Raw genomic sequence first — 16,362 nt, forward strand, 5'->3', positions numbered from 1 at the left:
GGTGTGTTTTTTTGGTTTTTTGTTGTTTTTTTTTTCTCTCTATGGCTCGTGGACTCGGAGGTGCGGCGCCGCTCGCCTCTGAGGAAAGGCTCAGGGCAGGGAATCCTCGCCGGGAAGAGGGAGAAGCATCCTTTGCAAACGCGTTTCTGCCTCGTTAGCTGGTTTTCCCTCGCCAAACGCGCGGATCGGGCAGGGAGGCGGTGGGCTGTGGTGGTGCCCTTTCTCGTTGGAGGCACAGGGGATGTCGATCGAACCACACGATGCCGCTTGTTTGAAGCTCCTGGGAGGATCAAGAGAACAGGGAATATTGTGGTGTTGGTGTGACAGAGGGGATAACGGGATCCACGGAGCACAAATACCATGGCTGGCCTTGTCTGAAACGTGCGACCCCCGTCTCTTCCGTGGTTGAACTTGGCTTTGGGAGCTCAGAACCGCCGGGACTGGGTTTTTTTCCCCCCCCTCTAACTCCCCACTCCCTGCTCTCCCGTCCTGGGGTGAGCTGCCCTGGCACGGGTGCGTTTGATCCGCCCCGCTGTTTGCTCCAGCGGTTGGCAAACTTTCACCCTTCCCGCTCCTTATTTTCCTGTTTTGTTTTTTGTTTTTGTTTTTTTTTTTTTTTTAACCTCTGGAGCAGCAAGAGCTGCTGCAAATCACCTCTCCCTCACATTGCGGGGCGGGAGGGGATTTTTCTATTTAAGAAGCATCTTTTTGGGGATGGGGCGGGCGGCCCCATGGTTTTGGGGGCTGAATGGGGGAGAGGGAAGGGAGCTTCAAACGGGGCTGGGAGACGCGTCTCCCGCTTTCCTGCTCCACCTGAAAGCGGTTGTGACTTCCCAAAAGAGGGGAAATGGAGTTGTTTAGCCCATTCCTGGAAACCAGCCCTGCTCCGGCCGGGCAGAGCCCCTCCTATGGGCTAACGGGAAGGGGTGCTGGGATCCCGAACCCCCCCTCCCCGGGGGACCAGGGTGCTGCTGGACCCTGACGCTGGGGGACACCAAGTGCTCCCCAGTTTGGAGCCGCTCAGACCTGCCGAGGGAAAAGAGCCACCGCTGCTCCCGCACCGGCTCAAACAGGAGGCAGGGGGGGTTGGGGACGGCCCGTCTGTAGGGACAGTTTTTGGTCTGATGGGGTGGTTTCGACTCTTTGTCCGAGAAAACTAAAATTCCTGCCGATCCAACTGATAGATATGGACCCTTAAATAAGTACGTGACGCTTCCAGGGCTGCTTCGCACAACGTCAGGTTGTGAATCGTTGCTTGATGCCTTCTCTGAAATCCAAGTCCATGAGAGCAACGCTTTGCCGAAAGCGTTCTCCTACCTAAAAGCTTATTTTGCTTAGTTTTACCCTAGAAATGTTTTTGGGCTCTGAATCCCGAAACGAATCAATGCTGCGGATGTGAAATGTTAAAACGCCGCAGCTCCTTTTACTCCGTGTGACGTTACGAGCAATTTAGGGCTTTGCTTGTACGCGATTAGCGATGTGCAACTGGTTTAACTTAGCGAGGGGTTTCGAAGAAGGAGGAAGAGCCCCAGATCAGGAGGTCTCTAGCGAAAAGGCTGCTCAGGCAACTCAAAAGCCTGATGGAGGCAATGGCAGCCTGTGACTCAATGCCGGAGGATACTCCACCCTTCCCGGTGTGTATTTCTCTCCAGTTCCCATGCCACGATGCTGCCAGGTTCTTCACCAGCCTTGAAACTCACTGCGTTTCGCGCCAGTTCCTGCCTCTTCCGCGGTGTTTGCTCCTCGGGGCAGGGACAGGGGGGTCTGTGGGCGCTTCTGCGATGCCGCAACCCAGCGCTCCTCTCTGTTATTACTCTTATCAGCGGCCGGTGGCCTCTGCTCCGGCTGGGGTGTGCCAGGTTTGCTCATCCCAGTTGGCAGACGGTCCCGAGACATGGCTCCCTGTCTCCGAACTCTTGCGTCAAGTCGGCCCAGAGAGGGACGCGTGCTTGGATGAGGCTCATCCGTTGGGAAGGAGGGCAGAGCCTGAGCCGGACCGACGCCAAACGGCTCCTCTCCGTCCTCCCACAGCCAGCCCAGACGGCATCGATAGGTACGCGCTTGTGCCGAAAAGCCACGATACAGGGAGGATGCGAAAAGGGAAGCTCGGCCAGCCCGTGTCAAAGTCGCGGCCACATGAGAAGTTGCTTTCATTTATTTGTTGAAGGAGGGTTTGAGGGAGGACGCATTGCTCACATAAAAATCCCGTATTAAAGCCATCCAGCTGCCACTACCGCGGTGCCAGTGGGCTCTGCCTTGTCTGGCAGATCCCGATGGGTGGCTGCAGGGAGTGCTCCGGCTGTTTTTTGTGGCTTAAATGACAAAGCGTCGTGCCAGTGAGGAGTCAGGTTGGAGGTATTTTTTGATGCGGTGCCCGAGGCCGTAATCTGGAAATCTGTTTACTTCATTCCTTCCAGTCAGGGGAATGGCACTTCGAAATATTTTCTGCTTTTACCTGCGCATGCAAGGGTTTGTTGCCTAATTGCAATGTGAGATCCTAAAAAAGATCCTCGGCGAATGCGGTGGTAGAGCTTGTAGCTGGCCAGGTGCTTTTATTTCTGCCTCTGCACGCTGGCGAAGCTGCTGAGGGTTTGCATGGCGATGCTCGTCTCCCTTGTCCCCGCCGCACACCCGCTCCCTTGGCCCCTTTCCCAGGGGAAAACAGGCTTCTCCGGTGCTTCCCACCCGGGGAATTGATGCAATTTGTGCCTGGACTCCAGCCCCCGGCTCCTGTCTCGCAGCAGGTGAGAGACCAAGTCCTGTGAGGAGCGGCTGAGGGAGCCGGGGGGGCTCAGCCTGGAGAAAAGGGGGCTGAGGGGAGACCTTCTCGCTCCCCACAACTCCCTGAAAGGAGGGGGTAGCCGGGGGGGTCGGTCTCTTCTCCCACGGAATGAGAGGGAACGGCCTCAAGTTGTGCCAGGGGAGGTTTAGGATGGATATTGGGAAAAATTTCTTCACCGAAAGGGTTATCAAACATTGGAACAGGCTGCCCAGGGGAGTGGTGGAGTCACCATAGGATGGTTTGGGTGGGAAGGGACCTTAAAGATCATCTCATCCACCCCCACATCCAGTGGGACACCTCCCCCAGCCCAGGTTGCTCCAAGCCCCGTCCAACCTGGCCTTGAACCCCTCCAGGGATGGGGCAGCCACAGCTTCTCTGGGCAACCTGGGCCAGGGGCTCACCCCCCTCACAGCCAAGAATTTCTTCCCCAGATCTCACCTAAATCTCCCTCTTCCAGTTTGAAACCGCTCCCCCTCGTCCCATGGCTCCAATCCCTAAATGCCATCCCTGGGGGTGTTTAAAAGCCAGGCGGACGCGGTGCTGAGGGACGTGGGTCAGGGGTGGTTTGGGCAGCGTTGGGTTGATGGTTGGACTCCATGATCTGAAAGGTCCCTTCCAACCCGGGCGATTCTGTGAAGCACGTCTGCCATCCTTAAACCTGCCTTGCACCGTGTTTGCTTGAGGACTTGTCTCCGTGCGCCTTCGGATGCGGGAGGCTGGACGTGTTTTTGCAGCCCAGCTGGAGGCTTGCGCTCCTCGCAGCTCCCGTGCGCGGCTCCGACACCTCGGGAGAGCCGTTATCCTTCCCAGAAAGAGTCGGGAAGGGCAGTATTGCTGCGTTGGTGACCCTGGAAACCCCAACCCACAATACTTGGGGACTGCCGTGTGCATCCCCCTCTCCTCCCTCCTGGTTTCCTGGGTTCTGGATGGGGTGGCGAAGATGCCCCGCGATGCTGGAGGTGTGGGGTCACAGCGTGGCCCCGGGGGGCTGTTGAGACCCCCTCCTGGGCTGAGAGCAGACCTGGGCTTGCTCTGTCAACGCTTGTTTTTGTAGCTTTGCTGCCAGGGACGTGGCTGCTCAGATGTCTGCTCCTAACCGCGTTACTGGGGAGCGCTGGTGGCCGTAATCGAGTTCAGCATGTCCCGGGGCTTGCTCACTCCCACACCACAAAGCGTTGAGGGAGCCCGTAAGTGCCCGATCCCTCACAAGGAATGAGATTAGCATCCTGTTCCTTAGAAAAGGATTCTTTTTCATTTTTTATTTATTTTTTTTAAAGTCTCTCTGACGTTCTTGAAACTAATATTTGCAGCTCCTTCGGTTGTCGCGCGGCCGGACCCTCCTCTGAAAGCCCCGTTGTGGTGACCTGTTGTTTGCAGACTGGGAGTGTTCTGGGCTCTCCGGGGTAGGAATTGTCACGCTCACGTGTTGCCTGGCATGGAGAAACCTCCAGCCTTGGTCTGGGGGCGTCAGCAGAGGCTCCAGGAGGGTTTTTACATCTAATCAAATCGATGGAGGAAGGGGTGGCGTGAGCTGACTTGCATCAGATAATAAATCGCTGCCGGTCTCGTGACGCTGCCGGGCTTGCCAGCTCTCCTTGCCCAGGTCCCAGGAGGTTGCAGCCACCCTGGGTTTTGCAAAAAAAAAAAAAAAAAACAAAAACAAAACAAAAACCAAAAAACAAAACAAAAAAACCAAACACCAAAACACCCCAAAAAACCATTCTAAATGTTTTTCCAGCCTAGAAATGGAGGTGAGCGGCGGCAAGAGGGATCCGGCAGCACGGGGAGCTTCACCCGCTACATCCCTCCACCCGGGGCTGATGCGGGAGCAGCGCTTGGTCCTGCCGGGAAGCTGTCAATCCGCTGGCTAATAAATCTCATGGAAAGCAGCTAAATAAGCGGGTTCCCCGGAGCTACAGAGGGAAATTATTTAATTGCCTTTTATAATAGAGCAAGGGGTTGCTCGCATGCCGCAACGAGATGTTGTGAATAGGCTGATTTGTACTGGAGAAAGCTTCTTGAAGTGCAAGCGCGGTGCCAGAGGCTCCGTGGAGCATCGTTTTGTTTTGACATGTCAACAGTGGTGTTAATTGAGCGTGAGCCAGGAAAATAGTAAAACCTCCCTGTAAATGAATGGGTCTCTCCAAGACTTCGCAGAGCCTTCAGTAAAAAGACAGAGCGGTGCCAGGGGTGGGGATTTACTTAGACTTCAGAAACCAGTCCGTTCCTTTCAGGCCGTGCGGGTAAAGATTTTTTTATTTTTTTTGTTTTGTTTTGCTTGGCAAATAAATGAACCAAAAAAATGCATTTTGATGGAGCAACAAAGATACTGAGAACGTGACAAATACTTTGACGGTATTGTAACAGTTTATTTTCTGTAGCCTGAAAAATGTTTAACGATGTTGGTCTCAAAACACCACGGACTTCAAAGCCTCTTTAATGAGATGCCACCCTTGTTTGCTGGGAATGTTCAGCTGCTCCTTAACTGGCTTGGTTTCTCCCCCGAATTTCTGCAAAGCCTGAACCTCCTGGGGAGCCGTTGCCTGAATACAGACCCATATGCTCGCATCCTTGGCCGGACAAAGCCCTGGTCTTGCTTCTGGGTGTTTTTTTTACCCCGGGCGTTTGTGTTAAAACGTATTTCTGGCTTTGCGCATCAGGAAAGTAAATGTCAAATGTGCTCGGGGCATCTGAAGCCGAGCCGACTGCCCGCGCCCGGTCTCCCATCAGCCTCCGGCGCTGGTTTTTGGCTCTGGTTCTGTCTTAGCCTGTGTGTTATTCCCAGCTCTGGCTACTGCTGTGGCTAGTTGAAGGAAGGAGGCATTTCGGTGCTGCGTTGCTGGGAGGGAAACCTGCCGCTGTGCGGACACCGAGGGGGAGTGACGGAGGCTTTCAGCGGGAGCAATCGTCCTCCGGAGCCTTTTCCCTCCTGCCAAGTCCCCATGAGCTGCGAGCGTGAGTTTTGCAAGCTGGCGAGAGAAAAAGGAAAGTGATAAAGCACGAGAAAACACTTCAGCGGAAGACTCCCTACCACCCTGAGTGGTTACTGAGGGCACTTAGAGATAAATACAGGCTGAAAAACGAAGATCCTCCTTTGGGCTCAGCAGAGAGGAGGAAGAGGAGCGGATGCTGTGCCCGTTTCCCCGTACAGGCAGGTGACTTTCCACGCTCACCTCTTGCCCTGGAGCTCGGGTGCCCTCCTGCACCCCACGCCAGAGTCCTAGTGCTCGTGCAGCCACCCCCTGGTCACCGGGCTGCGGTTTTACTGGCTGTTACGCTAATTTTCAGGGTGACTTGCCCAGTTTCCTGTAAGCTATGTTGCATTTGGGGATGCTCTTCCCTCGGTACAGCTGTTTTGCTCCTGCCAGATGTGTTCTAGCTTCCTGGCCGTGTGCTGCTTTCCCCGAGCACAGCTGTGGAACTGCTGCCGCCGCCGGGCTCTCGGCCAGCGGCGTGCGGCCCCCTCCACGCTCCGCCATCAACCACCTGCTTTGGGATGCTGCCACCAGCCCCCGCTCCGTGTCTGTGAGGCTCCGGTTAGTCAGACGGGGCTGGAGACGTTCCTGCTTGAGGTTAATGACTCTTCCAGTCGCGGTGATGGAGGCCGTGTGAGGGCTGTGTCACTTCTCCATCACATCGCCGGCTGTGCCGCAGGGATTTGCCGAGGAGGAGGCATGGCACCAGTGGCCGGCAGAATGAGTCCCCCCTCCCTCCTTGGGAGGGATACGCAGGGGGATCCAGCTCTTCCCTCTGCCTGACTTCATCCTCCCAGCTTCCTGGGTACCGAGGGATCTATCGCAACCTTGGCCTGAATGGCCTCAAGTTGCGCCAGGGGAGGTTTAGGATGGATATTGGGAAAAATTTCTTCACCGAAAGGGTTATCAAGCGTTGGAACAGGCTGCCCAGGGAAGGGGTGGAATCTCCATCCCTGGGGGTGTTTAAAAGCCAGGCAGACGCGGTGCTGAGGGACGTGGGTCAGGGGTGGTTTGGGCAGCATTGGGTTGATGGTTGGACTCCATGATCTGAAAGGTCCCTTCCAGCCCGGATGATTCTATAATTCTGTGATTCTAAATAACAGCTGCTGGCAGGGAGATGGGAGACCGGAGCCGAGCTACCAGCTGCAGCCCCGTGCGCAGCAATCAGCTGGTTTATTTGTGCTCCCGCAGGTGAGCTTTTCCCATGTCTTTAAGCTTTGACCGTCGTGGCCTCTGTGCTGCTGCATCATCTGCCAGCACCCCGGCGGAGGCCTCCGGTTGCTAATTACAGTCCCGCCGCCTTCCCCGCCGGCAGCTTGTAGCTGTTTGAGCTTTGCTGCTGTGACAGCTCCATTCAAACCCCAAAAAATGATCATCTGAAAGTTGAGATTTCCTGCCCTGCGCGTGGATTTGGTGCCTTGGGAAGGAGATGATGGGGAAACCTTAGATTTAACGAAGCCCAGCGGGCGACAGCCGGCTTGCTGCAGCTTTGCCACAACCAGCCTCAAAACTGCTTTGACCTTTCTGGTGTCTGCTTAAGAGGTCAGTGCTTTTAATGCAAATTATTTTGCGTCTTCCAAGAGGTGAAGGCTAAATGTCAGGTTTGATGAATGAGCCATCTTTCACGGGGGTGGAGGGAAACTCCTGAGCACACTCCACCCCGCGCACCGACGTCACTTCCATTAAGGGGCTGAGTAATGTTTTCCAAGAAGCCAGAGAGGGTAGGTTGAAGCAGGGCTGTCATCCACGTGGGAATCGCGTCTGGAGCAGGCTTATCACTCTCTAATGAACATCGGTGACCAAGTCACCTCTTCCTTTTTTTTTTAATTGGGAGCTGGAGAAAGCAAGAGGCGTGACGAGGGTGGGGGGTAGACACCTCTGAGGTTGACTGGTTGCCACCAGCACCTGCCTTCCCTGTCCTGCCTCGTGATGCCGGAGGTGGCAGCGTCCCTGTGCGCGGTCCTGGGAAGGATGTGGTGGAGCTGGGGGCAACACGAAGCACTGGAGAAGCGTTAAGCGGGGCATCAGGATGCCCGTGTGGCAGGGAGGAGGTTTGCTTGGGGTCTCCACAAGGGTCGTCTTCGCCCAAAAGCAGCCCTGCTGCTTGCTGGAGAGAGCCGCCCTGTGTGACCAACAGATTGGGTGCTCGCTGGGTGTTTTGCCGCGGCCCGGCACGCGGCGGCTGTTGGCACTCCTGGAATCCAGCCCTTTGGGAAGGGAAGCCCGCTCAGGGCTCTCTGTGCCCTGTGTCTCCCTGCGGACCTCAAAACCTGGTGGGAGGGAGGTGGGTGCTTGGCGGGGCGCTTGGGACCCGGCCTGAGCGGGTTTCTGCCAAGCACGGGTGACTCCCGGCCTTATCCCGCATCCAGAAGCTCCACCGTGTGCTGCTTTCCCAGGGGGACATGCCCAAGCGCTGCCCTCAGCCCATCGCCTCTGCCACGACCCTCGGTGGTGGCTGCAGCCCCTCGGGGAAATAAACCCTCCGGCTGGAGGCACGTTCCGTGAGCTGCCCGGCCCTGGGACATGGTTTGTCTCCTGGTTTGAGAGAGAACAAAATCCAATTTTCCTTTTCAATAATCTTACTCCTCAGTTGAGTCTCTTCTAAACGATTGCGCTCTGTGAAATTATGGTGTGTTTTTCAGACAGCGTCGGCTTCTAGGAGCGAAAACCTGATGTTTATAGTGAATACCAAGGGATGGTATGCAGAGAGGCTCCTGCTTATATTTATTTCTATAATGCCCAAGGTCAGCAGACTTTATTTGCCCCGTTGGAGGGTCGGAAGCAGAAGAGCCGGAGAGAGGTGGCACCTGCGGGGAGGAGCGGACAGGACAGGGGACCCACTGACCGACAGGGTATTCCATCCCATTGACGTGACACTCGGTACAGAGCTCCTTGTTTTGGCCCTGTATCGGGGCACCTTCATCATTCAGGGCTGTGAGTTTGTGTCAGGAGCAGTGGGGTGACCCGGGGGGACCAGCCAACCCACCACAGGTTAGCCAGGCCTTGAGGAAGGTAAAGCACCTCAATAAAACCATTTCCCAGCTCTGTTCCAACACTGGTGCCGGTGTGGTGCTTCCCATCAGCACCAGAAGGACACGGAGCTGTTGGAGCGGGGCCAGAGGAGGCCCCGGAGATGCTGGGAGGGCTGGAGCCCCTCTGCTGTGGGGACAGGCTGAGAGAGCTGGGGGGGTTCAGCCTGGAGAAGAGAAGGCTCCGCGGAGACCTTCCAGCCCCTTCCAGTCCCTCAAGGGGCTCCAGGAAAGCTGGGGAGGGACTCTGGAGCAGGGAGGGGAGCCATGGGATGAGGGGGAAGGGTTTTAACCAGAAAGAGGGGAGATTTAGGTGAGATCTGGGGAAGAACTTCTTGGCTGTGAGGGGGGTGAGCCCCTGGCCCAGGTTGCCCAGAGAAGCTGTGGCTGCCCCATCGCTGGAGGGGTTCAAGGCCAGGTTGGATGGGGCTTGGAGCAACCTGGGCTGGGGGAGGTGTCCCTTCCACTAGAAGGGGTGTAACGAGATGATCTTTGTGTCCCTTCCAACCCGAACTGTTCTATGATTCTCTGATCCATGAGCAGAGCTGCTGAAAGAACAAAATGGCACAAAGAGGGAGGAAAACCCTCCCCACGCTCGCTGCCCGGCGCTGCCATGATCCTCTTGACTCTGACCGCCTCTGCTCTGTCGCACGCGGACCTGCGTTTCCAGCAGCCGTTCAGCTCTGCTTTCTGCCGTCCCACGCAAGCCGACGCCTCTCAACGCTGCGGCGCGCTTGCCGGGCTGAATTGTGAAATTGAAGTTTATATCACCGAGGCTCAAGGAACGAGCTGAGCACCTCTCGCCGCCGTCTTCTTTCCTTCCTGTGCCCTTGCTCTCCTGGAGGGTGGCTGCTGTGTCCGCCGGCGCGTTCCTCCGGCTCCCTTAGCAACCCGCCGGGGCGTTGCAATATCTCCTCCTGGATCCACGGCGAGGAGGTGGTGTGGGAACCAGACAAGTGGTACCCGAGCTGACAGGCTATTTTGGGATCACCCCACGCCGGGCACGGTGCTCAGGTCTCGCCAAGGGGCCGGAGCGAGCCGCGAGCGTGCAGTCGGGCACTCTCCTTTGACTTGTCGCCCTCGATAAGTTTTGAGCTGTCTTGGACCGTGTCCTGTCTCTCTCTAATTGCAGGTGGCTCCATGTCCCAGCTCCAGAGCTCCTGGGAAATGCACCAGCAGAGCGTGGCATATCTTCCAGACACAGGTAAGCGATAACCCTCCTCTGCACGGAGGACGTTCTCCTTGGGCTTGCGTCTCTCTTTTCCTGGGTGCTTTCTCCAAGCGGCGCGGCGGGCTTGGACTCCTGTCTAAAGGAGCTAGGAGCCTTGGCTGTGCTCAGCTTTAGGTGAGGTACAGGTTAAACCAACATCAGGGAAAACACCACGTTCCTGGAGTCGCTCAGGGAGCTCTGCGTCCCGGGGACATGGCTTGCTGGCCGTAGCAGAGCCGCTGTTCCCTGGCAGGGGGTCAAGAGGAGTCCAGGCTTTGCTGGGATCAAGCAATAGCCGTCTGGTAGAGTTACAGCAAGACTTAAATCGTAGGGTTGTCCTTTTGCTTTTTTCTGAACTCACTTTTGCTCCAGACTCACTGTCTGGTGTTACTGGTGACTGATAAAGACTATTTTACACGGGGCAGTTCCAGCACCAGCTAAAAGCCTTCCGATCGCAGGCTAGCCCCGGCAGTGCCTCTTGGAGAAACACTTAGCCGTACTTAAACCCAAAAAAACCCCCTTGAACCGATTTAAAATTTCTCACCCTGAGATGCGCAGAAGGGGTAACTCTGTCCTGGGTGTGGGGAAACTGAGGCACGGGGGCTGCTGGGAACCCGCAGGGTGAGCGGAGCGACGCGCGCAGCCCGTCCTGCCCAACGGGGCCGTCTCAACCGCAGCCTCGGTGCGCGATTTGGCACCGTGAAAACTTCTAACCTTTATTTTCCCAGTGCTTTTAGATACTCGGGCTTCCTAATAGCAGACAGACGTCTACCAGTGGGTATCGTAAAGCAGGGAAAGTCTATTAAAAGCTCCATTTTAATATTCATTTCTGCATTAGGGGCACTATTTCTTCCCTCCCTTGTTTACGTCCCTGTCGAGGATTTTTTTTTTTTTTTTTTTTTTTTTTTTTAAACAACGTTCACTTGACTCACGTTTGGGATTTTTCTCGCTTACGGGAGCTGCTGTGAGTGTGCCGGTGCCGCTTCCTGTCTGTGCACGAGGGAAATTCTGCGCCGGCGTCCAGGCGGCGTGACCTCCTTCCCTGTGGTTTCGCAGCGTTGTTCTGGGTGAATTCTGGTCCCTTTCAAGGCTTTCTGAAAACAAACACAGAGTGTGTGTGTGTGGGGAAAACAATCCGGGTTTGGGATAGGAGTTCTTTCTGATGCACGGCAAACTACCGTAAGCTTGCTCTGCGGTGGGTTTAAGGCTGGGGGCGTGGGAAGGGGGGGATCAGTCCTGGTTTTACTGGGCAGATGAGCAAACGTGTCCGCACACTAAAAACTAGCTAGAACCTGCTTTTTGGTGGTGTTAGCGCGTGGAGCCAGCGGGAACGCAGAAGTTTCTCTTGCCAAATCGTGTGGAAGCCAAGGAAAAAACCACTTTATTCGCATCTAATTTGCTTTTCGGTAAAACCGTGACAGCTTTACAAAATAAATACCTGGCTGTCTCTGCTCTCCCAGACATGGAGACCGTGGCTGCTAGCACATCGCTTCCCGACCCCGCCGGCGAGTTCGACAGGAACGTGCCCCGCATCTGCGGCGTCTGTGGAGACAGAGCCACTGGCTTTCACTTCAACGCCATGACCTGCGAAGGCTGCAAGGGCTTCTTCAGGTGAGCGAGGGTCTCCGGGGAGGAGGAATCTTACTCCGTAACCGGCGATGGCAGCCGCGGGGTGCTGCCTGGCTGCTCTCCCGGTTACCTGCGTCCCTACGAAGCTGGGCTGCGGACAGCCTTGCCAGACATGTGCCCGCGTTGCAGACAGCTGACGTGCCTGCAAATCTTGATAATGGCGAGATCACAAACTGTTTGCCTTCTTGTGGCTTGTTGTGGCAGCCGGCTACAGGGAAATAGGTTGTTTTTCCCCTTAGCCGGAGATGTCCATCTGTCTGGGAGCCTTGCAGACCTCCACGTGCTGGAGAGGCAGGAGCGTATGAACCTCTAGCACGCTATGGGTGGCACCTGGGAGAGATACACCTGAAACTAGCAGTTTTTGAAAACTAAACTGGTATGATGGCCACAAACCTCCTTTCTTTAAAGCAAGCTGCCTCTGATGTCTGCTCTGAAGCTCTGTGCCCTTGTGCGTGGAGATGCACAGGGTCCTCTCCTGCCCGCTGGAGCGGGCGCCAAGCTCTTTCCAAAATCGGGCAGTTTTTCGCTCACAACTCTGGCTCTTGGGCGGGGGTTTAAAGTAGCTGTAGGCTGTATATACAGCTGTCTTGAGGCTTTTTCTCGCTGTCAGATGGGGGTCTCGAGGGGTCTCGAGCTGGTCCTCAGCGGGGCAGAAACATTTCTGAAAGCCGGCAGGGTCTCAGAGTCTGGAGAGCTGCAGGTTTGTGGGTATTCATGAGTGGCTCGATTTTTTTTATTTTTAAAATAAAAATCGAGGCGACGCTGCCGTACAGACGGCGCTGAACCGTCCCCGTGGGAGTTCAGATCGCTTGCACCAAGTGAGAGAATGACTAAGCGCTGGGGAAACGAAGCAAGATAATGACTGGCGTGGGACCGGCGGGGGAAAAGCCTTGCTCAAGTATTTTGCGCTGTAATGAGCTGGTGGCACAGGTGGCTGCGGGATTGCGAACCCCGGAGCCCACGGCTTTACACCATGAGCTGGGCTCTTACAGCAACCAGAGCTTGAACTTTCACAGCGAAGTCGTAACTCCTCCTCTCGCAGGAATTTCGGGGCTAGATGGGGGTTTTCACATACCACAGTCCTGCCGGCTGTTTTCGAACGGGGCGGCTTCGAAGCCCGGCCAACCTGAGCGACAACATTTTCCTCAATTACTGCCGCTAAACGAGTAACTCCTCTTTCAAGTGCTCTCCTCCGCCTTCTTGGTCTGCTGTCCCTGACCTTCCCCATTCCCGTTGTGGGCGCAGAGGCAACGGTCTGGCTTTTGACCTCTGAGGTGGCCGGTGCTGCTTGACAAACCCTTCTTGGGCGCGATGTGGCACTTAAACTGACGTCGTGAGCCCTGCTGCTGCGTTTTCCCCCTCTCTGCCCTTGGACTCGTGCAAGACATGCAACTGTGACAGTATTTCTTAATGATGTGAAAAGCTCTCGTCTTCAGCTAGCCCTTCACGCCCCACGTAAAGCCTTTATTTCAATTTAAGGCTTTTACTACGTTTTTAAATCTTGTTTTCCAGGCACGTTCTCTAGGTCGTGGTGTGCGCCCTCTTGCTTCCACAGGCTTGTTGACGTGCCGTTTTCAATCGCTGAATCAATTAATACTTGCTGCTGCCACAGTAACTAAGTGCTTTCTGCATTAAGATCAAGCAGCACTGCCCTGGAAGAGCCTGGACCCCTAAAACTCTCCTAAAACAGCTCTGCATCCCTGCAAGCCTTACCTTGGCTTTGGTAACAGGCTGCGCTCGTGCGCGCTCGCTGGTTTTCAGCTTCCTGAGCAGGTCTTCGAAGAATCGTCACTGCAGAGGTGTCGGTGTCGGGTGGCTGATTACACTTGCCCGGGAGGTCGGGCTCGCAGCCTTGGCTGGAAGGAGCTGAAAGAGGGTTGAGCGGCTGTGAATGTTGGAACTGCAGCCTTGGGAAGGTTTCGGAGCTTTTCTAAGTGCTCTCAGGCTGTAGACATAGAATCAGAGAATGGTTCGGGTTGGAAGGGACTTTAAAGACCATTTAGTTCCAACCCCCTGCCCCGGGCAGGGACACCTCCCCCAGCCCAGGTTGCTCCAAGCCCCGTCCAACCTGGCCTTGGAACCCCTCCAGGGATGGGGCAGCCACAGCTTCTCTGGGCAACCTGGGCCAGGGGCTCACCCCCCTCACAGCCAAGAATTTCTTCCCCAGATCTCACCTAAATCTCCCTCTTGCAGTGTAAAACCCTTCCCCCTCGTCCCATGGCTCCCCTCCCTGCTCCAGAGTCCCTCCCCAGCTTTCCTGGAGCCCCTTGAGGGACTGGAAGGGGCTGGAAGGTCTCCCTGGAGCCTTCTCTTCTCCAGGCTGAACCCCCCCAGCTCTCTCAGCCTGTCCCCACAGCAGAGGGGCTCCAGCCCTCCCAGCATCTCCGGGGCCTCCTCCGGCCCCGCTCCAACAGCTCCGTGTCCTTCTGCTGTTGGTGCCCCAGCGCTGGAAGCAGCACTGCAGGGGGGTCTCCCCCGAGTGGAGCAGAGGGGCAGAGACCTGCCTTGGTCTCCTCCATGGGCCCTGTGCGCCGGAGCAGAGGGATGCAGCAAAGTGCAGCCCGAGCCTTGGTTTGCTGGGGGGACGTCCTGGGGGATCTCACCTGCCTTGGAGATGTACCTGTGTGACACGATTCCCCGGTGTTCATCACCACCAGGCAGGTCCCCAGTTTAATGACTCTATAAAGGGCATTAGGAATTTATCGTCACCTCTGGGTGCTCAGACGTGCACGTAACCTGCAGCACAAACAGGTGTGAGGCAACCTTTGGCCGCTGGCTTCCACGTCCACTGTTGACTAATGATGCCCACGGCAACAGTAGCCTTTTACTGAGCTCTGCTGTTTGCTCAGGAGCTCTTAAAAAGCAGCTAAGCCGGAGCGATTTATCCTGCCGTGACTCGGCTGGAGCATCCACGGTTTCTCTGGTTCCTTCTACAGTCCCAGTTTTCCCCCGGTGCGGCGACCCTGGGCGTTAATCGCTTGGGAAGGCGCTGGGTATTTCAAAACCTCTCCAGTCCCCACCCATCCTGTCTGCATCGCTGCGTCTCCCACTCCTGTCATCCTCCCCCGTTCGGCGCCGCGTTCTCCATGAAATTTTTCAAATAAATCCATCCCCTCCTCCTCGGCGTCTCTAAAGCTATTTCAGGGCAAGGTGGGGTTGTCCGCAGGGTTCCTGGGATCAAAATGGGGGATGGAGCTGGCAGGATTTGGGGGAGAAGGTGCAAACCGGGTGCCGGAGAGCTGCAGCTCTGCCTGCTCCCGGCCTTGGCTGGGCTGTTGGTGTACCGAGGGGCTTCCCTGGGTGGCCGTGGAGGTGTAACTAAATTGGAGAAGCATGGATTTGATGGATGGACCACTGGGTGGATAAGGGACTGCCTGGATGGCCACACTCAAAGAGTTGCAGTCAATGGCTCAATGTCCACGTGGAAGCTGGTGGGGTTCCTCAGGAGTCAGTGCTGGGACCGGTGCCGTTTAACGTCTTTGTCGGTGACGTGGACAGTGGGACTGAGGGCACCCTCCGTGAGTTTGCCGACGACACGCTGGAGGGAAGGGATGCCATCCAGAGGGAGCTGGACAGGCCGGAGAGGTGGGACCCTGCCAACCTCCTGAAGTTCAACCAGGCCAAGTGCAAGGTCCTGCCCCTGGGTCAGGGCAACCCCAGGCACAAACCCCGGCTGGGCGGAGGATGGCTGGAGAGCAGCCCTGAGGAGAAGGACCTGACGGGGCTGGTGGGTGAGAAGCTCAACACGAGCATGAAACGCGCACTTGCAGCCCAGAAACCCCCCCGCAGCCTGGGCTGCATCCCCAGCAGCGTGGGCAGGGGGGTGAGGGGGGGATTCTGCCCCTCTGCTCTGCTTGGGGGAGACCCCACCTGGAGTCTTGCGTCCAGCTCTGGAGCCCTCAGCACAGGAAGGACACGGAGCTGTTGGAGCGGGGCTGGAGGAGGCCCCAGAGATGCTGGGAGGGCTGGAGCCCCTCTGCTGTGAGGACAGGCTGAGAGAGCTGGGGGGGTTCAGCCTGGAGAAGGGAAGGCTCCAGGGAGACCTTGGAGCCCCTTCCAGTCCCTCAAGGGGCTCCAGGAAAGCTGGGGAGGGACTCTGGAGCAGGGAGGGGAGCCATGGGACGAGGGGGAAGGGTTTTACACTGCAAGAGGGAGATTTAGGTGAGATCTGGGGAAGAAATTCTTGGCTGTGAGGGGGGTGAGCCCCTGGCCCAGGGTGCCCAGAGAAGCTGTGGCTGCCCCGTCCCTGGAGGGGTTCAAGGCCAGGTTGGACGGGGCTTGGAGCAACCTGGGCTGGTGGGAGGTGTCCCTGCCCAGGGCAGGGGGTGGCCCTGGGTGGGCTTTAAGGTCCCTTCCCACCCAAACCATTCTGTGATTTTGTGTAACGGGGGAGAAACAGGATTGTCGTACCCCAGAAGGTTTGGGATGGCTCTGGCAGGTGGTTCTGCTGCCGCTTTGGTGCCAAAACGCCTCCTTGTGTGTTTGCCATGTGATGGGCAATGGGAAGGACGTGCCAGCAAGGCCACTGCAGGGTTTGCTTATGAGTTGGGCAGCTTTCAGGAAACAGTATTTCTCAGGGTTTGCGGGTGTGAAAGTTGTGTGTCTTGAAAGCCCATTTTTTGGATTAAAAAAAAAAAAAAAAAAAGAGTTACTCTGAAGATCAATCCTGGTAAAGGGGAAGGGCCGAGCGCAGCACTAGCACCTGCCACGCGGAGCAGATCTGGTCCTGGCTTTGCC

General features: G+C 56.4%; 1 protein-coding gene across 2 annotated transcripts in view; it reads left to right on the top strand.

Annotated features, from left to right (window-relative positions):
* VDR (vitamin D receptor) overlaps positions 1 to 16,362 on the top strand; it is a 45,606-nt gene that overhangs the window by 11,639 nt on the left and 17,605 nt on the right. For both annotated transcript variants that reach the window (XM_074565137.1, XM_074565138.1), the window contains 2 exons: positions 9,919 to 9,990; positions 11,457 to 11,607. In XM_074565137.1, the coding sequence (XP_074421238.1) occupies positions 9,927 to 9,990; positions 11,457 to 11,607 (215 nt within the window). In that variant the 5' untranslated portion in view covers positions 9,919 to 9,926. The remainder of the gene's footprint in view (positions 1 to 9,918; positions 9,991 to 11,456; positions 11,608 to 16,362) is intronic.

Source organism: Larus michahellis, chromosome 22 (assembly GCF_964199755.1).
Source record: "Larus michahellis chromosome 22, bLarMic1.1, whole genome shotgun sequence".
In the NCBI taxonomy this organism is placed as follows: domain Eukaryota; kingdom Metazoa; phylum Chordata; class Aves; order Charadriiformes; family Laridae; genus Larus; species Larus michahellis.